At 48.7% G+C, this 25,989-nt stretch overlaps 1 protein-coding gene across 1 annotated transcript in view; it reads left to right on the forward strand.

Moving 5' to 3' along the window:
- LOC8039649 (helicase domino) overlaps positions 1–25,989 on the forward strand; it is a 148,045-nt gene that overhangs the window by 42,856 nt on the left and 79,200 nt on the right. Inside the window, exons 7-21 of the mRNA XM_029974730.4 lie at positions 2,565–2,824; positions 6,291–6,435; positions 6,941–7,066; positions 7,651–7,805; positions 8,111–8,221; positions 8,296–8,473; positions 10,402–10,538; positions 11,483–11,593; positions 12,026–12,277; positions 12,691–12,827; positions 19,984–20,170; positions 21,446–21,646; positions 22,310–22,676; positions 23,178–23,453; positions 24,953–25,099. Coding sequence (XP_029830590.2) covers positions 2,565–2,824; positions 6,291–6,435; positions 6,941–7,066; positions 7,651–7,805; positions 8,111–8,221; positions 8,296–8,473; positions 10,402–10,538; positions 11,483–11,593; positions 12,026–12,277; positions 12,691–12,827; positions 19,984–20,170; positions 21,446–21,646; positions 22,310–22,676; positions 23,178–23,453; positions 24,953–25,099 — 2,790 coding nt within the window. The remainder of the gene's footprint in view (positions 1–2,564; positions 2,825–6,290; positions 6,436–6,940; positions 7,067–7,650; positions 7,806–8,110; positions 8,222–8,295; positions 8,474–10,401; positions 10,539–11,482; positions 11,594–12,025; positions 12,278–12,690; positions 12,828–19,983; positions 20,171–21,445; positions 21,647–22,309; positions 22,677–23,177; positions 23,454–24,952; positions 25,100–25,989) is intronic.

The raw sequence follows: 25,989 nt of genomic DNA on the forward strand, positions 1-25,989 counted from the left end.
ATTCGGACTATCCCGAAATGTGATACATTAGTCTTAAGGGGCTTTGGCCGGGAATTTTGAAAAATTTGTATCATCCTGAAATTGGGATGAACCGTGATTGTATCATCGAGATTCTACTGTACATGGTTGAATGCTTTTGAGTCCCCATCAGAGAACAGTCACATTCTGCAGCTTGTAGAGGTCAACTAATTGGCTGAAGATCACTACAGCTGCTTCAGCTCCCATTGCGTTGGATGACCCAGCAAAATTCTTCTGGCATTTTGACTGGTGCCCTTCGAGCCACTCTTTGTGCCCTTCTTAGGTCTCTTTGGCCCAAGGCTGCAGCCATGGCAGTAGTTGCTTACATTCGCATAATCAAGAATGAGGCCTTTGTCAAGTTCGACGGTGGCGCAAACTCTGAAATGCGATGTGTGGCCTTGCTTATGCCACGTTCTGTCGTGGCTGACGCACGCATCTCGCAGCTGCCCCCCAAGTCTTCTGAACAGTCCGCGCAGCCTCTGCCATCGCGTCAGCCGACGCTCGTGCAGCCGCGTCATGCACATTTGTCGCAATCTTCTGATATATCGCATGAGTGAATGATGTTTCAGCGAACAGCGGTCATTTGAGCGAATCAACGTTTTAGCGAATAACTGGGACGCGTGTTAACCGAACCCCCGCCTCCGTTCACACCGCTTCGAGTCAAGAGTTTGTGGCGGCTCATTACAAAAATGTTTATCCACCTAGCCCACCCGTGAATGTAGCTTCGTGGAGGATGACCATTCACTGAAGTGTCGATGAAAAGTCTGCTTTCGCTAAAATGTTGTTTGACGAACTGAGTGCCCCCCTGGCACACAACAAAGAACGTCGGATGCGCATTGACACCACTTTCCTGTAATTCCAAATAGCAAGCACGACACGTAGGATAAAAGCACTTCTATCAAGCTTCGTAAAGACTACATGCTCACTAAACGGTAGCCGGCCGCATTGTCGCCGGAAGACTTTTTGGCGTCTTCATCGTTTTCCACGCTCGCACTGCCTCCGCCAGTCTCCAAAAAGCTCAGCTTTCGCTCAAACGCTGGGAGCATGTCCGTGGCACATTGCATGGCAGCAGCGGTAGCACTTTCCGTTGTCAACACCGCTGCTGCAGGCTCCGGTTCAGCCAGTCCAGCGCGTGAAGGTATCTGGGGCGCTGGGTTGTTTTCATCGGTGGCAGCCACGTGGTTTCCACCGCTCTGTCCTTGCGTCTTCGTGAATCACAAGTGCCAGCCAAAGCTTTGTCGCGTCAGCGGCTTCACCACAGGCATAGCCTTCACCGAAAAGTTCACAACAAAAACTAGAGATCAACGATCAAAACTAAATAAAATCGAAGTGAAAAACCAGGTGACAGAGGCTTCGAGTATTGTGAACCTCTTTACTTTGTTACTCCCTCACAATCTGTCGAAAATATTTTACATCAAAGTAACTATTTGGTGTATGGTTATGAAATTTAGGGTAAGGGTGTATAACCAAAAACCTAAAACTGAAAAATGAATTTTTTTTTAAAAAGTGAAATTTAGGCCTATGTCTTCCCTTAAAATGAAATTAGATAAAGCAGTAAAAAGAAGCTTGGTAATACCCTTAATGATTATGGCTAGATTGTTTTAAAAATGCCTAATTATTGTTCACATTCCGACTCTTGTTATCAAGAAGTTCTACTTAAAACATGCTTGGATGTTCATGATCCAGTGACAAAAGTTTTCTTTATACCTGAGGTAAGAATTTGTTTTTTATTGCAACATTAAGAATTTGAATGAGGCATCAGTTTGTGTGCTCAAGACTACTCAATTCTAATATTATTCCAGTGGAATGGAGTATTTGGTTTAGATTTTACATTGTGCCTAAAAGAACCATTCACAGCATTCTATAGTGTCCTTCATCATTCAGCATCTTGTTGCCATGCCTATTGCTTCTGCGTGCAATTAAACAGCTCATTCTGTGTTCGAGAGAATCAAACCTGCCGTGCAGTATTTGCAGTAATATCAGTAGAAGTGTGTGCTTACGCTCCAAGAGTGCTTTTTTCTGCCTCAAAACGGACTTTTGGTTGCTCCAAAAGGTGCTCCAAAATGAATCTGCACCAATCACATCACTTCACCGGTGCACGTGCAGCCAGAACCCGGTTGAAGGCAACAAGTGCGCACTGGAGGCAGGTTATCTACTGGGTTCTTAACCTATTGCCAAGTATAGTAATCTAGAAGACCTTGCTTTGTAAACGTCAGCGGTGAGTATCTGATAGTGAAATGAATCTGGCAAAATTTGAGTTTGATATAACATTCAACATTTGTCATATTCCAAACTTTCCCGGGGAAAGTGTGGCAAAGGTGTTGCAAACCTTCATAAATTGCTATCAACAGGAGCACCTTTTAAATAAAAAAAAAAAGACCATATTTAAATTTTTTTTTAATTATTTCTGCTCCAGAAGAAAAGAATGGTGGACAATTCAAGAGCACGCTGTTTTAGGTTTCCCGCCCTTGTTTTGAACGCCAGCCTGCCTGCTACCTCGGCTTGTGTGTCCACTCACGGCACCCCTCTTTCTGCTCCCTGTGCAGACGAGGACTTTGAGCCGGACCTGAGCGACTCTGACGACGAGGAGACGATAGACCGGGAGGAGAGTGCGTCCCGCCTGCAGCCGGAGGAGCAGAGCAGGGAGCTGGAGCTGCTGCAGAGGGAGGGGGAGCTGCCCCTGGACCAGCTGCTGGACTCGCTGCCTCCCGAGATCCTGGAGGGGCCGGCCCCTCGCCGGAGGCCCTCCCACAGCTCCCAGGACGACGGGGAGGTCAGCTCGGACCGGTCGGGAAGCCCCATCGACGTGAGTCTGGCTCTCCTCAAAAGGGAGGCTTTCCGATTGCGGAGACAGACGTGCTCCTGGCAGGACTGAAAACTTAGTTGTGTTCGGCCTCCTGCAACTAGGCAAACATTCGCTATAACACCCCTTGTTGGACATTCATGGTCTGGCAGCCCTCCCCCCCCCCCCCCCCCCCCGCCCTCTGCAGAAATAAAGCTCAGCCGGGTGGGCTCGGATTGGTCGAGTTGCAGATGTGTTCTAGACATGCTGAAGCAGCTCTGTACATGGCTTGCATTGACATCACTTTAGCAGTCATTGTGGTGACCTTGCTGCGAGTGCTTACCTTTTGTAGTGCACATTTCACACCATCAGGTTTCTTTTTCTCATCAAGAACAAGTAGGAATGACTGCTAGCTTGGTGCGATGACGTCTTATGTAAGCAATGCATTGATCAAAAACCTTTGACCTGGTTAGCCTTCCACAATTGGCCAAACATTCACTGTGACATCTTTAGTTTGATTTACTGTCCTTTGTAGACAAAAATAAGAGTAAAGTCAAGGCTACCCTAATTGACGGAAGAATCTACCGTATTTGCACGATTGTAAGTAGTCTGAATTCTAAGTTGCATGTCAGCAATGTCATGCAGCTGATGTGCACAACATTGCGCATCAGCAAAAAATAAATTAAAGATGTTTAGATGCGCATTTCACTGCGAACACTTGAGAACAGCAAGGTATCTGTTTTGAAAGCTTAACCTCTAACGCGCAATAGTTGCCTTCTGGCGTGCTAGGAAGTTACGCTGGAGGCGGGACAACTGAAGCTGCTCCTTGTCGTTTTCACTGTCCGCGACTAGACTACGACTCATCCACACTGGTGGTGTCAATCCCGTCGTCATCACTGCTACTTTCTCAGAGCACGTCGTTGGCGGCGTCCAACCAAATCTTGCACTTAGCAAATGACAGCATCAACCGCACCTCCTGCGCTTGCTCGGCGATAGCGTTGCACATCACGGGTAGGGACCGATTGCGCACTTTTGCGGCATACGTTGCAATTATTATACAGTAAACTTTCGTTAGTTCGACCTCGGTTAAATCGACCTTTCGTTTAATTCGATCATGTTCAAAAGTCCCGGCGAGCGTTTCTAGGGAGCATTTCTATGGGAGGAAAAGTTCGATAGTTCGAACTCGGGAGGACTCCCTATCGGATGATTCGTCCCGAGCGAATGCGCGCGGGCTCACATTGCACAGCACCAAGGCAGAAAAGCCGAACGTGTGGAAATATTCGCCTGCTCTGCTACCCCGTTGAGATGGACCGTAGCGAATGGCACCAGCGCAACCACTCTGGCGTGGAGTAGCACAGAGAACATAGCACGTAGTCTGACGCGGCGCGCACGTGCCAGCGCGCGCTCTCAAAGCGTTTTTCTGTAGCATCGTGTGCGCTCCATTTTACGCACAGGAACGCGTAAGTTCTCTTTTCCTCTTTTTTGTGTGATTTTTTTTTTGTCGCCGACGGTCTAGCCGCTCGGCGCCGAAGTCGGCTCGAAGCATTCTCAGCGCGCGCTCTCAAAGCGCTTCTCTGTAGCATCGTGTGCGGTCCATCTTGCACGTCAAAAACCGCAAATTCTCTTTTCCTTTTTTTTTTTTTCTTTTGTCGCTGAGCAGACTTTGGCTCGGAGCCAAAGTCGGCTCGTAAAACTTACTCTTTTCGTTTTATTTATGTATTTTTTTTTTTTTTTGTAGTGCGCGATTTTCCGGGGACGTGACGTTTAGTTAAGGTGCTCCCCTAAGCATGCTTTTGGACATGCGTTTTAAGCGCAGACGGCATCAGACCATCTGTGAGTACTTTGGAGGATAAAAGGAAGTTTAATTTTAACAGTTTTCCTGTCCTTTTTGTAATTCAATCATTCGGATAATTTGACCAAATATCAAGGTCCCGTCGATGTCGAATTTACAAAAGTTTACTGTAATGCAATTAATGCAAAGGCGCAAGCGAGCTGGACAAGAATGATGATAAGCTTGACCTCCAACTCCGGAAGGCATTCCCACCTATCCAGACTTTGGCCTTCGGAAGCCTCTTTGTTTGCCGTCACAGTTTAAGATCCCACGCCATTGCAGACTCCACTAAAACATCACCTGCTCCGACTTGCCGAACTTGCGCCAAGTGGCGGGTTCGAATACCGGCCGAGGTGCCCGCAATGTGACGGAGGCATATTGCAGAGAAGGCGCCGTGTAACCGAGCTTTTGGTTGCACGTCAAAAGATCCCCAGGTGGTCGAAATTAATTTTCAGTACTCCGCTGGGGCGTGCCAGATGCCCTTCGTTGGTTTAACACGTAAAACCTCAAAATCTGACTTTCGTGGTCGAACTTGCATCCAGCAGCGCAGTTGATGGTTGCTTCTGGGTAAAGAATGGCCATAAACGAGCATTGAAAACTTAAACTGCCCGGATCACGCATGTCAATACAAAAAATCTTTTAGCTTTTTCAATTTGGTATAGAAGGAAGACCAGCGAAGCTGTACTATGATGGGAATGAAGTAATGGCCGGCCGCAAGTCGGCAAGCCAGAGTGGAAAGGCTCGAAAGGTTGCGCCATCTATGAGCGACGGCGGCAAGCGGACAACCAGCAAACACAACGCTCTGGACAGCTACCTCATCTATGAGCGACGGCGGCAACCAGAGTTTTGTGTCGACATTTCTTTGCGGGGGACATGATCCTGGGGAAACTAGCCCTTAACAGCTCCGCTGTAAAAACATAGTTAGCGCTCCAGCATGATCTTGACACTCGATCAAACGACGTGCAACCGTGAATCGTGCGAAAATCTGCGGAAAGAAGCCCTGGGGAGTGAACCAGTGAGCCGTAAGGCTGTTCCACCGGCCTCCGGAGTGGCTTTTACAAGAAGTGTTGCCACCCACAGGATTTGGGCATGCCATGCGCTGTTCACTGCCATATATTCGAGTTAATTTGCAAATCGCTAACAAGAATACTTGTTCTCACACACACACACAAAAAAAAAAAAAAATTGTAAAATGAGCGCACAGAATAGCACAATGCTACAGGTACAGCCGGCTGAACTCGTAACAAGCCGAGGTGTTCTTGATATCATGATTATTTTGTTTTTGTCGGCGGGGGAATGCTTTGGTTCGAATATAAGTCGACCCCCCCACTTCAAATTTTCAAAAGTTGAAAAATGGGTCCACCTACATTCGTATAAATACGGTAATTTCTCAGTGCGTCCACCATGTTCTTTACACTTCACCAGACTATGGGCAAGTTTACATGAGTATGTGTGTGCAGTAATCCTAAGTTTAGTTTCTGGCATGAGTCTTTCTGTAGACTTAGTCTCTCTGCACCCTCCTCATTGAAGTAGACTGGCAGGCCATTTATGGCGAGCTTGGTGGGTACCTGAAGAAGTGCTGTAAGCTCAAGTGTTGGGAGAGAGGGGAACTAACTTACTGGACGAGGTCTGGCTCTGACGTTTGCCCTCTGTTCCCAGGTGGACGACAGCAGGGGAGAGGAGGACGAAGAGTTCCTGGTAGGAGAAGAGGAGGGCGGGGACGACGAAGCAACCATGGAGGAGCAGGAGGAGCAGGAGCAGAGCGTGGACCACACGGCAGAGCTCAAGGAGCTGGCTGAGGAAGGTGGGTGGGGTCCTGTGGCATCTGGTTGAAGGGCTGTGGGGAAGGTCCCATGGGCGCTATACTTCGTTCAATCTTATGAGGGACCGGAGTGAATGCCACAAGCCGTCCCAGCCTATCCAGCGCTGCTAACGTATATTGCCATGCGCTGCTGTGCCCCTCTCGAAGGTCACATGACACTAGCATGCATTGGAGTGGCTTCGATGGCGTGTTCATCAAAAAATGAAACAAAGAGTAGCGGCAGCTTTGTAGTCAAAAGTTGAAGATGCAGGTGCATCTGATGTCTGAGGTTTGCTGAGGATATCCATTTCACATGGTTTTGGATTGAACATTGCAGCATCTGTTAATGGCACCAAGGGGGCCAGTAGCATGCTTTTTTTAAGGGGGCACAAGGTGGTGTGATAAAAACCAGGCCAAACTCCCTTCATTTGCGGATCTGTTGTATTGCTCTGCTTTGCAACGAATTCTGATAGTTGCATTTCACATGGTGTTGCTTCTGTCTTTCCAGGGGAGATGTCATTGGAGGCCCTGTATGAAAAATATAGGGCCGCCTATTCCAGCGACTTCGAGGTTCCGAATTCTATCGCGGGTTCCGACGAGGACGAAGATGTGGAGGTGGCCGACAACGAACAAGGCAAGCTGGTTTCTTGCCTGCAGGAGTACTGCTGCAGCACAAAATTCAGAATGTGCCATGAAGTTGGTTGTAAGTTTGGGGGTCCTCGATTTGCTGGAGGTCTCATGGCAAGTTTTTCCGACATCCTCGTGCATATCTCGTGCTCAGCTGCATGCGAGATATACTGTGAACTCAAAACTTGAAATAGTGTTGCAATCACTCTGTGTTTCTTTGGAAGTAGATATTTTGCCCAAAAAGGTGGGGTAGGCAATGACTCTGAGTATTATAGTAGTGTTTCCCTACTTACATGTAAGTGGTGTTTTTTTCTCAGTTTACGGTGACTATACAGTATGAGAAAATGAGGTGGCCTAGTCATGAATCATTTACGAAAATTCTCAATCGATTTTTTTCTACATGGCTAGAAGGCAGGCTACGGTCGTAACTAGATTTGAACAATGTTCGAGGCTCGACGAGCGGAACGGAAGGAAATGTCAGTACCGTGCTTGGACCGAGCGGTGTGCCCGTAGGACACACCGCACACGAGTTGCGGCGTGCCCGTAACTTGTCTGATTGGACGAGCCGACTGACTGGCCATCTTGCCGCAGACTCTGAGGACAGCTCCGAGGAGGAAGAGGAAGATGAGGACGAGGAAGAGGAGGAGGAGGAAGACATGGACACGTCCAGCGAGGGAGAGGTGCAGGACATTGGCATGGAGTACCTCATCAACCCCATGTCGGACGAGGTGGACGCCGAAGCCAAGGCAAGTGCCATGCGCAAATTACGCCGTCGTGACCTGGCTCGACATTTCAGATCTGTCCACACATACACTGCAGTGATCAGTCGGCACTACAGACGAAGTGCCGACCTCGCAATTTATCGGCCTTCCGCTCCCTTTTTTTGCCTACACACACAATGCAGTGCTCATTCAGTGTAGAGGCGGCGCCGACACTAGTGCCGATGCAGCGCTGACATTGCATTATTTCAGTGCCGAGATGCTTGGTGAACTGGCCCATTCGCTGGCACCAGAGCTAATGGTGAAGATGACATTCTTTCGTTTGGTTACAGGTGGAAAAGGGAGGCGGCGACTCTTGCAAGGGTCCAACCAAAGAGATCACGGACATTGCGGCCACCGCACAGAGCTTCCAGCCAAAGGGAAACACGCTTTCGACAACGCAGGTGCGTCCCATGACAAACCAACATACATCCACATGCAGGCGTGCACGAACCTGAGCGTGTTTTGTCGCTTCCAGGTGGCCACCAAGGTTCCCTGGCTCCTGAAGCACACACTCCGGGAGTACCAGCACATTGGCCTGGACTGGCTGGTGACCATGCACGACAAGAAGCTCAACGGGATCTTGGCTGACGAGATGGGCCTGGGGAAGACCATCCAGACCATCTCCCTCCTGGCGCACATGGCCTGCGACAAGGGTGGGTGGCCAGTTTGTTGGTCGGTGTTGCCGTGTCGAACTAAGGTGCCTCGAACGTGTCTCCAACGGGTGTGTTTAGTGTACTGCACCACCCGTGCAATGAAAATGATCCAAAGTTGCAACCAACGTGGTCACTAGAGCCGGAATGTCCCGCTGCCGGATGTTGTGATCCTGGCAGTTGGTCGTAGATAAGTACAGCAGGTTCGTGATAATTCCAGTTCTGATATTTCATACTTCTGGTTAATTCAAACAAACTTCAAATTTTTAGTTGTCCCGCTACGTTTTCAATGTATTCATAAGCCGCCTAATTCTAACGGCATTTTCGTGTAATTCACACTTTTCGTTCTCGTGCCCCTGTTGGGAGTGCTTCTTACCGAGCACCGATGCACTGCGGAGAAGCAACTCCAAAAGAGCTCGCTTTCGCGGGTGATGCTTCTCCGCAGTACACAGGTGCTCGGTAAGAAGCGCACTCAATGGGCCTTAATGCGTATTGAAAATCCCGTTGGAACACCCATCCAAAATGAAAAGTTCAATAGTGAAAAACATGGGGTGGGCCACCTTTAAAAATGCTACAATGAAACTATAAAAAAAAAAAAAAAAAAAAAATTGTAAGAAAACATTGAGGCACTTGCTGCAAACCTTGTGAAATGGGGAACTGAAATTTCAGAGACGGCAAATTGGCGTTTAACCGTGCGATAAATACGCGGGGATTCACTACGAAGTCCTGTGTCGCGGGAAGATTCACTTTTCACGTGGGTAGGAAGGACATGTGGGAACCCGTCGCAAACTAGCATGTCATGGGAACCGATATCGCGGACGCAGCAGATTTACGTTTGACAACGCAATAAACCCCTGGGAACCTGCTACTAACTTGCATGTCACGACTTGCAGATTGCTGGCAAAAAAAAAAAAGTCCGGGGACACCTAAGCACTTCTTATGAGTGTTGAATGCGAAAGCGTGCCGCCTGTGACGTATTGCTTCCGCCTTGCCTTGTCGAAGGGCCTTGTCCTCTTGCCACCTGAGACGCTTTGAATTCTGATCCACTTGTGCCTCACTTTCTAAAGGCTTTGTTCTGTCTCCAAGCACGTTATGCCACTGCTCGTTCCACCCGCCGAATATTCTGAGACTTCTATTCGCTGCCTGCCTCCTCGCTCGTTGTGCTCTGTTATTCCGCTCCCTTAGTTCGTCTGTGGTGTACTTGCATGGACAAGCAGGTTTTGCTACTGCTGAGGTTGCGGCTGCTGATGATGTAAGTGCTTGAGGCACCGCCTTGTTCGTTGGCGTTAAAAGGGGCAGAAGCGGCCAAACGCATGCCACCGTGTCCCTTTTTCTGGCGCGGGGCCCGCAGCGCCATGGGGTGGCGTTCTTTGAAACTATGATGCGCACCAGCCTATGGGAGCCTCATTCCTTGAATGCTTCACACATCTGCTTACGATTAGTAGCCACGTGTAGAGGAAATCTTTGAGCATCTGCTTTTAGTGCGTGGCCATCCATACGAGAAATTATTTTTTTAACTTGCATCATACTTAAACGAATTCCAAATAATTCAAACAAAATTCGTGGCTTCCTGGAGTTTGAAGTAACGAGAGTCTACTGTGTGAGATAATGGGAGCGTCGCTGTCGACGCAGCACATTCGCTTCTGGCTGCCGAACCTTTCGTGGGCTCTCAAGCTGGAGGGTGACCTGCAGTCGATCGGGCGCCCGCCACATTGCCTTTACCATTGTGTCATTGCCGAAATCGTAGCAGGCAATGGCGCAAGATTTCTACTACGGCGCCGGGTGGAGATCAAGGTACCACATGCTAGAATGCAGTAAAGACCAGTCGGAGACTCGTTGCAGGCACCACGGTTCCTCCCTCGTTTTCGACCGTCTCGGAGCGTCTGCTTCTTTTGCCTCTGAACCGTCGTGGTGTGGCGGTCTCTTCCCAGGGGTGTGGGGCCCGCACCTGATAGTCGTGCCCACGAGTGTGATGCTCAACTGGGAGATGGAGTTCAAGAAGTGGTGCCCTGCCTTCAAGATCCTCACGTACTACGGGGTCCCCAAGGAGCGCAAGCAGAAGCGTCAGGTGGGTTGTCCTCTCCTCGTTTGCTCTTTCTAAGAAGGGGGTCTGCCGGCGCAGGAGGGGCACGTCGACACGCGCATCCTTAGGGGCGGGATTTGTCTTTAGACTTCGGAGAGTCGAGTTGATGGCACATAGATATTGCAAAATCTCTAAATAAATGAAGTTGGCATCGGTGGAACGTAAGAAATATCCTGGGAAAAAAACTGAAACTGAAATTTTTGGTTTTCTATGCTTTTGTAAGGATCTCGACCTCTCACAAGGAGATAAACTTATTGAATACACCTTTTCAAGAAACACTTGACCCCAGGGGGGCAACAAACCATTTTCGAGCCCAGTCCAACCGAACAACTATTTTTGGCTATGACTGAGAAGGACCCTACGCAGATTATCTCTGAGAGGGGTAAAGAATAGTTGTCATTGCTTGCAAAATTGCGTCGAGTGCCATTCAACGTTTTTCCTCTCCTTCGTTTCCCGTGAATGTCATGCAGAAACACTTCAATGCCAGGCACTTGCCAGCCCTGTTTCTCACAGTGGAAGATAACACATAAAGGGTATGCAGCCTGCATCAGAAAAATTAAGTGGAAACTTTCAAGAGGGGCCAGAAAACGTTGAAGGCAAAACTGAAAAACAAAGGTAGAGAATCACGCTGAGCAGGTTTCCACAATCCGAGAGAGTGGCAGAAAATTTCTAGCTGAAAGGGTCGCAAGAGTCGCACCAACCTCATCAGCATCAGCGACCTGGCAGTGGCCTAGGAGCGTTTTTTGGAAAGGTGTATAGGCGGATGGCCGGCAGCGAGGCATTTTGCCAACGTGGGGGAAGCGACGATGGAAGCGCGGTGGCATCTTCCTGCAAGTGTTGCATAAGACGAGAATGCAAACACGAAACGGCATTAATGAATCTGCGTTGCGAGTGCGGAGGATTGTAGACGATCTGGATGACTGTTTCAGGGGTGGACGAAGCCAAATGCGTTCCACGTGTGCATCACATCCTACAAGTTGGTGGTACAAGACCACCAGGCCTTTCGTCGGAAGAAGTGGAAATACTTCATTCTAGACGAGGTGGGGATTGGCTACAGCCATTGTTTCTCTTTCGTTTGTTGCAGACTAGAGCAAGTGTTCCCGGAGTTGTGTGTTTATGGCATTTCTAGGGACTGAAAATTTAACCGGCGGTTGGTTAGTGGAGCTAAAATAACTTGGCTGCAGTAGACCACGATGAAAGGAGTCTATTGTGACTGGCCGGTGATAAACATTAAAAGTACCCGGTTATTCTAGCGTATTGTTAAAGTATTAATAACGAATGCATTGCTTTTCATTCTTACCAATGCCACCTTTTTGTAGACATTCCTAAATTCTAGAAGGACCCGACGCCCATGGAGTATCCGGCATTGATGCGAGCTTGCTACAGGAAATGGAGTGTGGCAGTGCGATTTCGAGGCCTGTTGTCGTTGGCGGGTGGCCTTTGGTGACCCCGTCCCTCCCTTTGCGGTGCAGGCCCAGAACATCAAGAACTTCAAGTCGCAGCGGTGGCAGATGCTGCTCAACTTCCAGAGCTCTCGGCGGCTGCTGCTCACAGGGACCCCTCTGCAGAACAGCCTTATGGAGCTGTGGTCCCTGATGCACTTCCTCATGCCCAACGTGTTCCAGTCCCACCGGGAATTCCGCGAATGGTTTGCCAACCCCGTGACGGGCATGATTGAGGGCAACAGCGACTACAACGAGAGCCTCATCAGGCGGCTTCATAAGGTTACTGCTGCCTCTGTTCTTTCTGCTTTTAGGTGCATGCACAAACTTCCTAGCAGTATGCTCTTTACAATGAATTGGTACCTTTTGACTACTTTAGCCGCTGGCGGAATAAGGCCTACAGGCAGGAGTTTCCATTGTCTCACCTACGGCGCGAGTTTTTGCATTTTTGATAACAGTTGGGTGCGTAGTGAGCCTCGAGCGTGCGTGCGCGGCTAAAGGCAACGGGCGCAGGCCGTTCCAAGGAGAGATTTACTGTGGGTGTAAACATGTCACTCTTGTGTATACCCTGACAGGGTTTAGATTAGATCTCAACTGTGCTTTATATCTTAGGCTCTTTTTACCTTCTTTTTTATGTAAACAAAAAATAGGAAAAGTGTCAGTGAGAGTTAATGTTCCTCTCCTTGTCCCGCCAGGTGCTTCGTCCTTTCCTCCTGCGGAGGTTAAAGTGCGAGGTGGAAAAGCAGCTGCCCAAAAAGTATGAGCATGTGGTGTTCTGCCAATTGACCAAGAGGCAGAGGTACCTCTACGACGACTTCATGGCCCAGACAAAGTGAGTGGGGTCTCCCATTTCAGATTGCTCGCCTCTTTATGGCCGAGCGCGAGGAACGTGGCTTGGACGTTTGGGGTTGGCGGTAGGTCTGAGGGGCCGTGGTTGTTTCCGTGACAGTGCGCAGCGACCTCTCCGCAAAAACGGATTGGGAGGGGCAAGCATCTGCGTACCGTATTTACACGAATGTAGGTCGACCCTTTTTCCAATTTTTCAAAATTAGAAGTGGGGGGGTCGACTGATAATCTAACCGAAGCATTCCACCGCCGGCAAAAACGAAACAATCGTGATATCATGGACACCTCGGCTTGTTACGAGTTCAGCCGGCTGTACCCCTAGCATTACACTGTTTTGTGCGCTCTTTTTACAAATTAATTATTTTTTATTAGCGCGAACGAGTATTATTGGTAGCGATTCGCAAATTAACCCGAATGCACGGCGGTGAACAGAGCACGGAGCGCCCGACTCCCGGGGGGTGGCGACACTTCTCGTAAGAGCCACTCTGGCTAAAGCCCCTCTACTTGGCTCGCTCAGCCCGCGGCGCCGCGGCCTCTCTTCGCAGTTTTTCGCATGACTCGCGGTCGCACATCGTTTGATCGAGTACGAGATATTGCTGGTACGCTAACTACTGTATGCTCATTCGTATTGAAACGCGTGATCCGGACACTTTAGGTTTTCGGTGCTCGTTCCATTCTTCACTCAGAAGCAACCAACAACTGCGCTGTTGGACGTAAGTTCGACCCGCCGGAGTGGGTGATGCTCCAGTGGAGTCTGCGCTGGCGTGGAATCTTAAAGTGTGACGGCAAACGAAGCAGGCCGAAGTCTGGATAGGTGGGGATACCTTCCGGAGTGAGGTCAGGCTTGCAACGTACGCCGCAAACGTGCGCAATCGGTCTCTACTCGTGACGTCCAACGCGATCACCGAGCAAGCGCGGAAGATGCGGTTGATGCTGTCATTTGCGAAGTGCGAGATTTCATTGGACGATGCCGACGACGTGCTTAAAGAACATAGCAGTGATGACGACGGGACTGACATCACCAGTGTGGACGAGTCGTAGTCTAGTCGCGGACGGAGTGAGAACGACAGTGCTTCAGTTGTCCCGCCTCCAGCGTGAACTAGTTCCGATAACGCCTGGCCATCTCATGCACCTTGCACGTGCATGCGCAGCCAAAGCACGCCAGAAGGCGTCGATCCCGTGTTGGAGGCCCATTGTGTGCGTAGAGACGATGCGGTTGCCACTGAGACTCGCATGCGTATAGTGGGGCAGTTCGTCGGGGCGCGCTGGACCAGCGTTTGTCTGCGCTGGACTGTAAACACCATTGTTCGGGCGCTTCTCGGCTCAACGTAGTGGCCGACGAATGTCGGTCTGCGACAGCGTGCGTTGCGTTTGTCTATGTTGGAGTATAAACAGCCCTTTACAATCGAGTCGACCTACAATCGTGTAAATACGGTAGCTTTGTGGCGGGGCATGGTAAGTTTGGACATGATTAGTGTTCGTTCGTCAACCTGGGTGTCTTTGCTGGCTCATAATTATAGTCGGTAACTGGTCAAGAGTCAAGTGGAAATCCTTCCACCCCTTTCCTCTTCAGCAGAGTAAATGCTGGAGAGGAGATCCTCTCCAGTGTTCGTTCTGCTAAAGTGGAATGGTTGAGACGAACCTCCACTTCACTCTTAAACTGTCACCGACCATAATAATACCGTAACGTTCCAAGACAACGCCTGGAAAGACAATGTTCCAAGACAACGACAATCACTCTCAGCTCTCCTAATTTATTTTAATGGCTTATGGAAAGATTCATACTTCCCTACTGAATGGAAACAGGCAGAAGTGATCCCGTTATTGAAGCCTGGAAAAGACCCTTCCCTCCCGTCAAGTTACAGGCCGATAGCATTGACGAGCTGCCTGGGAAAAACATATGAAAGGTTAATCAACAAGCATCTTGTTTACTTCCTTGAACAAAATGATATTTTGGATGCAAATCAGTGCGGCTGCCGACCTGGACGCTCCACGACCGACCACTTGGTTCGGCTGGAGACTTTTGTACGAGAGGCATTTGTGAACAGGCAGCATTGCGTATCGGTATTTTTCGACTTGGAGAAAGCTTATGATACCACTTGGCGACATGGCATCCTGCGTGACCTTTTTATGTGTGGAGTACGCGGCAGATTGCTTTACTGCATTAAAAACTTTTTATGTGATCGCTCTTTTCGTGTACGGCTAGGGACAACACTTTCCGACTTGTTTGTTCAGGAGAACGGGGTTCCTCAGGGTGGAGTCCTGAGTGTTACTCTTTTTGCTGTAAAAATTAATTCTCTCTGTCAGGTCATACCTTCTTCCGTGTCGTACTCCCTATATGTGGATGATATTCAAATTTCTGTGGCATCTTGTAATATGTCTAGCTGCGAAAGACAGTTGCAGCTAACCATAAATAAAATGACTAAATGGGCAAACGAAAATGGTTTTAAGTTCTCTTCAGAAAAAACAATCTGTGTCCCCTTTTCTCTGCGGCGTAAGCTTTGGTTAGATCCGATTCTCAGTTTAAATGGAAATAGCATTGCAGTAAGACCAGAGCATAAGTTCCTGGGACTGATTTTCGACCGTAAACTTAGCTTTGTATCTCACCTCAAGTGGCTGAAGCAAAAGTGTATGCAGGCTATGAATATCCTAAAAGTTCTCTCTCACAAGTCTTGGGGCTCCGATAAAAGGTGTCTTCTTCGTCTCTATTCCTCTCTCGTAAGATCACGTCTTGATTATGGTGCTGTTGTGTACACATCTGCTCGACCGTCTGCATTGAAGATGCTTGATCCAGTGCACCATCTTGGGTTGCGTCTAGCAAGTGGTGCTTTTCGAACATCCCCTATCCCAAGCTTGTATGTTGACTCTAATGAAATGTCACTCGAGAAAAGGCGGCAGCTCCTTAGTCTAGTCTATGTTTACAAAATTTTGTCGGATTCTAGTCATCCAGCTCACACTTATATCCGAGAGTCCAGATTTTGTCGCACCTTTGACCATAAGCCAACTGTTGTTCGACCCTTGAGTCTTCGTTTTGAGAACCTGCGTCTATCCCTTGGCCTGCCTCGTGAAAATGTCTACCTCATAGAAAGTGCAAGTCACACTGCCCCATGGGATATCAAGCCTATAGCTTGTGATTGGTACTTCACAAAATTTAATAAACATAATGTCTCGCCACTTGCTTTTCAACAAGAATTTCTTGCACTTCAAGAAAAGTACAAGACTTATCACAAATTTTACACTGATGGAGCCAAGTCCTCAACGTATGTAGGCTCATCTGTTCATCCAAATTCGTTTACACATGTCACACGGCTAAATAATATCGCTAGCATTTTTACTGCCGAGCTATATGGCGTGCTCTCAGCACTTGACTATATTATCCGGAGCAAAGTGATGAAAGCAGTTCTTTTTGTAGACTCCCGGAGCGTTGTTACTGCAGCATGTTCACTCAATCCAACCAACAACAAGCTAACTCAACTGGTACGTGCTAAAATTCAACTGGGCCTCGGAGATGGGAAGGATATTAGGTTTTGTTGGATCCCGAGCCATGTGGGCATTGCAGGCAACGAGGCTGCAGATAGACTGGCCGCCTCCTCGCGTAACCTCTTACTATCACACGCATGCATTCCATACCAAGACCTAACAAGGTCCATACGGCTTGCACTTCTAAAACTGTGGCAGTCTGAGTGGGATTTGGCTGATAACAACAAGCTTCATATCATCAAGCCAAGGATCGGTACCTGGGAAAGCTCCTATTAGCCCCGAGAGCGAACACAAGCGTCGCTGCGGTCGCCGCGCCCTGATTGGGTGAGGTATACCGTGACGTCAGGGCGAGTACCCCGCTCCGCGATCTCGCATCGGGTCGCTTCCCAGCGCCGGTTTCCTGGTTTGGCGTTGTGTGCCGCAAGCTCTTCGAGGAGCCGGACTTCGTTTACCCGGTGTACAAGACGTTGAGTTAGGCCGATATTAACGTGCTTCCGTACATCTTATAAGCCTGCTTGTCCTTTTTACCTTTAAAATTGGGTTACAAATCCCGAAAACTATCGGCGGAGGCAATTACGCCGATGAACCTCCCCGTCCGTCCACAGGACGCAAGGCAATCTTGAGAGGGGTCGGTGAAGCGGTGACGCAAGTGTTTCAGACGCTGGAATTCTGTTCCTTGCATGTTCATGATTTAGGACGATATTACATCCCACTTTCAAGGCATCTGAAGCGGCCTTTATATCATGAGCCTTTCGGTGGTCGGCAAATTAGCTCGCGACCCCGACTCTGCGCTTCCACTCTGCATGCGCTGGTTTGCAGATGTTTTAAAGGCCCTGCGTCTGATGATCTTTGAAGTGCTCATGAAACAGGGTTGTTTTACATAAATGTAGCTTCTTCCTGAATTAATTATATAGTTTATACGCTTATGCAGGCATATTTCTTAGAGGATTCACAATTACTGGAAATTAGTTTGTATGGTAGCAGCAAAAACGGCCGAATTTCCCCCAGTTGGCTCTATGATATGCAGTAAACTGCCCAAAATATGCACAGCAATAGTGCCGTAATTTGGGATGTTTATACTTTTTCCTGACATTCTTTATTCCAGCCTTCGGTATTCGGAAAATGCACCGTTTAGTCTGAATTGTCATTTCCATTTAAGAGTCACTGCCGCAGGTCCCCAAAAGCTTCCTCAGCCTCCAAACTCCCTGCAACTGGACTCTCTGACAACAGAGGAAAACAGGAGTAAAAGCAAGCATTCGAACGTCTGTCCAGTGGTAGATGCAGCACTAGTAGCAGAAAATGTGGAACCTGTGAAGGGCGACAGTCTTCGTGAGAAAAGCTTCTGGTACTTTAGCTTCAGGACAATTGGATTTAAGTAAAATCTAAATTTTAGGGCTTAATGGACTAATAACGAGCTAGACACCCTAACTTATGTTTGTTATATATTACTTGAAAATTGATATAAACAAGTCCACAGATACCATCCGTGTAGTTCATTGAAATACTATCCGAATCCAGCAAAGGTCAAGTGCGAGCAATGTATATAATAAATGTTCCTTGTGTGTTTTTTTACTTTGCCCCTGCACTTGGGCTGTCTTACTTGTGATTCTCTCCCCATGGCCGAGACTGTATTTAGCACGTTGCTCGATCAGCATGCAGCTTTTCTGCTTCGGCGATCTTGTTTAAAGACAGAGATAAAAAAAAAAAAAAAATAGTATACATCCTGCCAATTCATTCGGACCATCAGCAGCGTTTATTGTGCGAGATGTAAATCTGTAGTGATGCCCCTGCAATTGTGGCCATATTTCTTTATTTTCACATACCAGCTGTGGTTCATGCGTTGCCTGGCCTGTCAGCCATGCTTAAAATGCTCGTTGAAGTTTCGCCTGTAGCTACAGGCAATACCTCAATAAAGGCGTATATAAAAATTTACACTTCCTACGAAAAGCACGCCAAAAAAAAAAATTAAATAGAAACGACCGCGCCGACAGCTAGCGTCGTCACAGCGTCCACAGGGCGAGCGGGACGAGTCGGGGAAAAATTCTCTCCTCGCCGTGACGTCACCGCGGTTCGCCGTAAGGGGGCGCCAGGCGAACTTCTCGGGGCTAATAACCGGAGCCGTTTCCGTGAGGTTCTTCTGTGCCGGTTGAGGATCGGGCACACCTTCCCTCACCCATCGATACCTACTTGTTGGTGAGGAACCACCGGAGTGTGACCACTGTGGAGACACTTTGTCCGTTCTACATATTTTTCTTTGCCCTGGTCTTCTACAACAACACAAGCTCTTCTTTCCTGAGCTTTTCAAGTACAGTATCCCTTTCCATCCCACCCTTTTCCTAGGGGAGCAACCTCTAATATCAATTGACCGTCTCTTAGCTTTTCTGAAATACAGTAAAACCTCGTTATAACAAAGTTGAAGGAGCGGTCGTAATTATTTCGTTATAACCATTAGTTTGTTATAGCCAATGTCCATTTCTTCCCACTATTAGCAAGCAAGGGGAATTATGATTGCTTTGTTATATCCATTAGTTTGTTATATCCCGTTTTGTTATAACGAGGTTTTACTGTATATAGCAATTTTACACAAACTATAGTGGAAATACCTTTTTTGGTACATCGTTTCTAGTTGAATTTAATTTACCTAGTTTGGCGCAGTATGGCCATCGTTGCTCTTGCGCCATAAAACCCGCAAACAACAAACAAACAATCCTTCGCACGACGAAACGCAAATCTGCTGCGTCTGTAACCTGCGGTATCCTTTCTTGTGACACAGGAGTTCGTAGCAAATTTGTGACTCCAGCAAAACGAGCGGCACCTAGCAGGAAAACACTGAATTGGCCGGAACAGATCCCTTCGCGATTTCTGCTCGTCTCTTCTGGCTTCCACGTTTACATGTCGGTGGTTTGCGCGACAGAACAGTTCTACCGGTGACTGTGTCGTAACCATAGTATCGCCTTGTGTCCCAGTTTGCTCTGCACGCGACTTATGTAACCGCGTGAGCCAGACACTCTGCGTTTATCAATGTCCATCAGCACTGTGGAAAAACAGTGGGAAGTCGTTTCCTTGAAGAAAGTGAAGCCTCTGGAAGTTCGCTTACCCAACACATCGCCGCAGGTTCGAAACGTGTCAGATAAAACGCGGGGGAACCATTTTTGAGTTTAATGCTTACTTGCCGGTGCCCCAGCGTTGTGCGTTGAACTGGCACATGGCACAGCATGACCTGGATTCGACTGCCATATTTGCCCAATAGTGGCGTCCCCTATGGTCGCTGGAGTCGCAAATTCCCGTGTGTTTATTTTATCTTGAAATGTGAATTTCCGGTGTCAGTGATCTGGAGTATCATATCAGTTCCCACGTCACATGGTTCGTAGTAGGTGCCCCGGTGTTTATCACTACTTTTTTTTTATAAAGTTTTGCTCTGGCATCCCCCAAGCATAGACCACACCGCGTTTTTCGCCATTTCGCCCTTCATTTTGGGTGGGCGTTTTTTCCGAGCTTTACGGTAGTCACGGAGACGATGAGAGTGGCAGGGAGGTCTTTTAATTGTCCTGCCTGTTGTGGAATTGTCGGGTAGCACTAATGAATGTGCCATGTTTAGTTGAAGGAAGCTGGAGGTTTTAGTTTTCCTCCGCCCTGACAGCTGATTGTCGGTTTCGTCCCAGGACCAAGGAGACGCTGGCCACTGGGAACTTCATGAGTGTGATCAACGTGCTGATGCAGCTGCGCAAAGTGTGCAATCATCCCAACATGTTCGAGCCGAGACCCATCGTGTCGCCCTACCGCATGGAGGGCCTTGTGTACTATACTGCATCTTGTGTATACGACATCTGTAAATACAACCCATTCAAGGTGAGCTGCATGCCGGAGCAGTACTTTTTTTTTGGAAGGGGGGGGGGGGGGGGGGGGGGGCTTAAAAATAGTTTGTTAATTTTTATGAAAAAAATAACTGGGGGGATGCTTACGCTTTGCCCTTCAGAGTGGAACGTGATAGCGTTATTGGGCCCCGTTCGCAAAGCCTTCTCATACAAACCCGCGCTTGTTCCCAAGCCATGCAAGTGTGTGTGTGGTCTGGTTTGTAGCATCACGTGACATCACGTGACGTCATGTCACGTGTTGCGTGACGTCACACGTGGCTGTGATGTCATGACCCTATTGACCTGCTAAATTTAGCGCAAAATTTTCCACTAAATTTAGTTGGAAAATATAGCAGATCGATAGGGTCAAGATGTCACAGCCACGTGTGACGTCACACGTGGCTACGTGCATTGCATTATGGAATTTTTTGGTCCCACCAGTGCCGACACCGGATTTTTTGCAATACAAGCCCTTAAACGCTATCACGTTAAAAAAAATTAAAATTACTTTGCAGTTTTCTATAGGTTTTTCTCTGGAATTGGCATATAGGTGACAGACAGGCAGCAATCTCTCACAAGTGCTTTCTTGCAACTTTTCCAAGTGTAAGCCTTTGAGTGAACACTACCAGCTACAGTCTAAGCTCGTTATAAGAGACCTTGATTTTTACCAAGTTTTCGGTCTGTTGTAAGAAGAGTATGTTGTATGCAGATGTGAAGTTAAGTCAATGGCGCATAGAGGAAAACCAACCGAACTTCACAAATTGGTATGTTATATCCAAATGTCTGTTGTAACCAGGTCTGTTATAATGAGCTTAGACTGTAGTCGCTATACCACGGTGGTTTTAGCGCATTCGCAAATGATTGGAGCAAACTTGAAGTTACCTTCCTTCGCTACTATTTGGCAGGGCTGCATAATCATTGTCAAATAGGCCATTTTTGCTTATTAATCTTCCAGCTGAATAAAAGTAATTTATTCATATTCAAAATTTTAAATAGCAGGAACAGCAAGTGATTGCTCGGGTTTGTCAGCGCCCCGAGACAACTGGGTTTCAGAAATTACTAGATTATGTGGTAACCTTGGCACCAGTAGGTGTCATTGTTAAATGAACTTTGTGAGGTTTTATGGAAGTTCTTGGAAATATTCAGAAAACCAGATATCAAAAGTTGGGCCCTGTCGTTTTGTGTTGAAAAGATATCACGCCTGTGCGGTGCACACGGCTAGCCAAAGTGGAACTTTCTGAGCCAACATGTCCTCCGTTGTGTGACGCAGCATGTGAGCTTCTCGGCTCTGAACCTGCTCCTGGCTGACGTGGAGCTGTGCCTGACGGCGTTTGCTGCGCACCGCATCAAGAAGTTCCAGACGTCGTGTCACTTTGTGGAGACGATAGAGAGCCACCCTCCCCCGCCTCCACGCTGTCCCCCGGGCAAGATCCGGCTACACATACGCACCTCCGCTCCCTCCTCTGCCCAGGTCAGGACTCCTCTTTCTCAGTCTGGGGCGTGCAGAGCGCTTGCGGGCGGAATTTCTTGCCGCGAGTCTAACCACGGGTTTATTCTACGGCTGAAAGGGGTTTTAAACGTAGGGCAAGCATGCCTCGGTTATCCGATGCTTGGTGAACTGAATCAGGCCAGGAACAAGCTTTCTCGTGTTGGTTCAGCTAACCAAAGTGTCTAAATGAATGGGCCATGCCAGTGTCGTTCCCGCTTTCACTAGCTCACGTCGACGTGGGCATTATAGTAAACCTCTTTTGAATTAATTTTTTTTTTACACATTGGCATTTTTTGTTATTTATATGATTCACAGTGCCAAAATGAGTGCAGGGTGTTTTGCTGCTGGTTCATAAATCAAAGGCCTGGCACTGGAGGTATTCCACGGGAAACTGCCCTAATTAGAGGTTCAATTTAGTGAAACAACGACCGCAGCAAGTCTCCTCGGTTCATCTGTTATTGTTGCTTCCGTCTCAATTTGACTCCCTAAGGAATTTCTTTTTTTGCCCACCTACCATTCTTTGGCATTTCTCGTTGGGCTCAAATTCTCTGTTGCATTTACCCTTCGTCAAGAAGAGAGAAGCCCGCTCGAAACTGCTTGTAAGGGGTCCGACGGTTCCTCGATTTTGCTTGTTTCTTTGCACAGGGTGGGGCGGTGCGTGCAGCCTCCCCGATGGTGGCGGGCGCCCACCACCACGCCCACCACCACCAGCGGTTGGTTGCCTCAGGGGCCCACCCGGGTGCCGTGCGGCCCTCCTCGGGGGCCGGAGCCACCACGTACGCAGTGGCCAGGGCAGGCACCCTGGCAGCCGGTGGGGCCCAGGTGGCCGGGGCCGCCGGGGTGCCCCTGCTCCAGCAGCAGCAGCAGCAGCGCCTGGTGGTGGTGTCCACCCCGGGGTCGGCACCCTCGTCGCGAGCTCAGAGCCCAGTGGCGGCCACGGGTGTCCAGGGGGCCTCCTCCTCCGCGGGCGGAGGGGAGTACATGCTGCAGCTGGTGCAGAAGTCCAACGCACGTGAGTAAGCTCTTCTCTCGTGCAGGCCAAAAGTTTGCAATATCTCTAAAAGCCCGTTCACACATTTGCGTACGATTGCACGAGAAGGCCTACGGCAAGGGAGCACATTGGTGTCGTGTCGGAAAGGCCCGGAACTCTTCCGACTCGCATACATTTTGATGCTTTGTTCTTTACATACATTTTGAGGCTTTGTTCTTTCGTCATGAGCTTGAAATAATTCTGACCGACACTTATAGTCAGTCACCCGTACTTGGTTTTGCCTTGGAATACACCGCGGATGACGCCACAAACCCTCGGGGACAATCCAGTGCGACCTGATCGTTTCGTGGCCTTCGGCTAGTGTACAGCTTCGTGCGTGGTGCATTCGCTGCTCTACATTACCTAGAATGACTCGTAGCGTCCACTGCGATGCAAGTGAGGCCAAACAAAGTGTTGCCACCACGAAGCCACCGTTGTCATTCTCCTCACGATAACCATTCTCCCTCTCCCCTGGACGGACAGTGAGCTCGAACCAGGTGGTGGGCCCCCCGATCACGGTCCAGATCCAGCAGAGCGGGCACGGGGGCGGCCCCGCCCGCCTCTCGATGCCCTTCGGCATTGGGCGCCTCGTACAGACGACGACCGGGCAGCACCTGCTCCTCACGCCGGCCGCGGGACAGGTGACAGCCGGCCAGGGGGCCCACGCGGAGGGGGCCCTGGGGGGAGTCTCCCAGCAACAGCAACAGGTCATGCTGGCCACATCGGCCATCCAGACCACGGCGGTCAGGACCACAGCGGGTGAGGGCCTCAAGAGTTTGTCCTCTCGGGCTCAAATTCTCTGTTGCGTGGTCCGGACTGGTCTGGAGAGGGATGATCTGTAGTCAGTGACAGGATGACAATGGCAGTGTGGTCCTTGAGTTGTCCCGCCTCTAGCACGAGCTTGCTACCGTCAGTGACACTTTGACATCTCATGAGTTATGAGCTTGCATGCACATTTAAAACACAGTGGAAGGCTGCGGTTGTGTGCTGAAGGCCAGACCTCGGAAAGAGACGCCCTGCTATTTCATCTTGTGAGTGACTGAATGGTAGAACCTCTATGATACGATCACTGTTGATCCAATAGGTCGGATCTTTGTGCAGTCTTGGTAGTCAAGGCCAGCCGCTGCGGCGCTAGAAATCGCGACTGCCACAGGGCCATAGTCGCCATGGTTAGGAGCTACTACTAGGTTTAGGGTGCTCTACTGTAGCCCTAGCCGAGGCTCTTTAGCCGCATCTAGTGCTAGGGTTGTAAAAACTTCGAGAAATAAAGACAAAATGGACGAATCCCTAAGGCAGTGCAATACCAGCTATATTGCATGGCCTCCGGGATTGAATCAAGTTTCTAACCCAGAGCCATCTGTTCTCACTGAGTATGTATGCATATTTTATTACTTTGTAGAGCTGTTTTGTATAATACAATTTTGAAATGATGCAAATTGTTTTGGCGATCCCAAGAGATTCATATCATCAAGATTCTATTGTAGTATGGCCCTTTCTGCAGGGTGGTTACAGGTGCTGCTTGCTTCCTTGCTTGAGGACCTGTCTGTGTATTTTCCTGCGGACAATTTGAGCTGCAATACCCATTCTGGCCCCTTTTTTTTTTTTTTTGCTTCCGCAATGTCTTTATTTTCCATTATTTGTCAATTTGTCGCGCTGTTCAAAGAATGGCTCGTAAGCTTAGTGTTTCATCAAAGTTTGAACCAAAGTTTTTTTTTTTTTAGAAACTGGAAAGTATGACAAAACTGGTGAGGGATTGTTGCAGCTTGTATTGTTCACTATTGTACATGCACGCACATGTTTGTCTGTGTTGTATGTGTGCAAGCAAGCGGCAGTTTTTGGTAAGCATTAGCAGTGTACACTCTCCCTAGAGTTACTGGATGTAGGAATATAGCTAAATTGTCTCATTTCATTGAGCTTTCTTCTTTAATTTGCCACTGGGGGCCTCTCATGCTCGTGCCGAGCATGCGTCACATTTGAGCAGCGAAGTGGTAAAACTAGAACTTTGTACCACTGCTGCGTGACATCCGTTTCCAAGCTGGAAATTATATATTTTAGCGCTCGAGTTTTGTCAACATAAGATGGCCTGTTGTTCTTTTCTTGGCAAAGCTTCACTATAAGCTATGACGTCTTGCAAGCACGCTTACCAAGTGTAAATGGCAATTTGAGCCGAGCCGCAGCAGTAGCAGAGTGCGATTCGAGGTGTAAGCTTAGGCAGGGCATTCCTGGGGCATGAGGAGTCTGTGGTGTCCTCCCCCCAGCCCTGAGCCAGGTGGGACGGATGGTGACCAGCTCAGCTGGCAACGCCCCTGTGACAGCCGTCCCTGCCGCTGCCGCTGGGGGAAAACCCGTGGTGCGAGTGGCGCCCCTCAACGTGAACAACCAGCTGGCAGCAGCCGCCAAGAACGGTACGGGCACTGCGGTCGTGCCGGCATCTCAAGGCCGTTTTCCTGACAAAACATTGCACGCTGAAATACCGCTTCAACGAACTCCAGTTGAACAAACTGCAGTTATCCCTCATTATAACGAAGTCAACGGGACAGCAAAAAAATTTTATATAAGCGGTAATTTGATAAGAAAGAAAGAATTAAAAAAAACAGTGCCAGCAGCTTTGAAGGTAGATGGGAACACTACGGTACTCTAACCATATATTTAACCAAACAAACCTTGGCTAGGAACATTCACGGCAGCTCTAACCGAGTAAAAAAAAATAATTAAGTGGAGTAACACAGTCACCGCCACCGCACTCCACTTTGCATGAGAAACTTCTCGAATCCGTCCAATACCTTAGTTCTGCAGAATGGTGGACAGTGTCGAAGAGCCGATGGCGGTATGTCAAATTCTTTGGCGATTTAATACTTGGGCTGGCCACTGTTCTCAATGTTGCAGATCTAAGCGACTTTGGTAAACATTTCCGATTTTTCGTACGACTCACGTGTGCGTGTAGTGTGCATTGGGGGTTCCTGAAGCAATTATCTCCGGGCTTCATCGCTCCCTTAACTCGATTCCGACAGGAGTTGGACAGCATTGGCCATGGGTGTCGTGAATAGCGTTAGAGCGTGGGCACTGCGCTGCTGCTCCCTGCCCGCGTCGGCGCATCGGCATCGGGAGCGGCACTCTGCCAGCTTTGCATGCCCTGCCCTCTGTCACATGTTTACTCCGTTTTTTCAGTATGCCGTTTGCCTCAGTGGAGAAGGGAGAAAAAACGCAAGGGTTTCCGTGCACCTCCGTATAGGCTTGCATGCTTTCGGCACTGCGGCCTCCGTAATAAGCGTGGTCAGCTTTAAGGGGAAACACT

This window comes from Ixodes scapularis, unplaced genomic scaffold, assembly GCF_016920785.2.
Source record: "Ixodes scapularis isolate PalLabHiFi unplaced genomic scaffold, ASM1692078v2 PGA_scaffold1__304_contigs__length_218370807, whole genome shotgun sequence".
Classification (NCBI taxonomy): Eukaryota; Metazoa; Arthropoda; class Arachnida; order Ixodida; family Ixodidae; genus Ixodes; species Ixodes scapularis.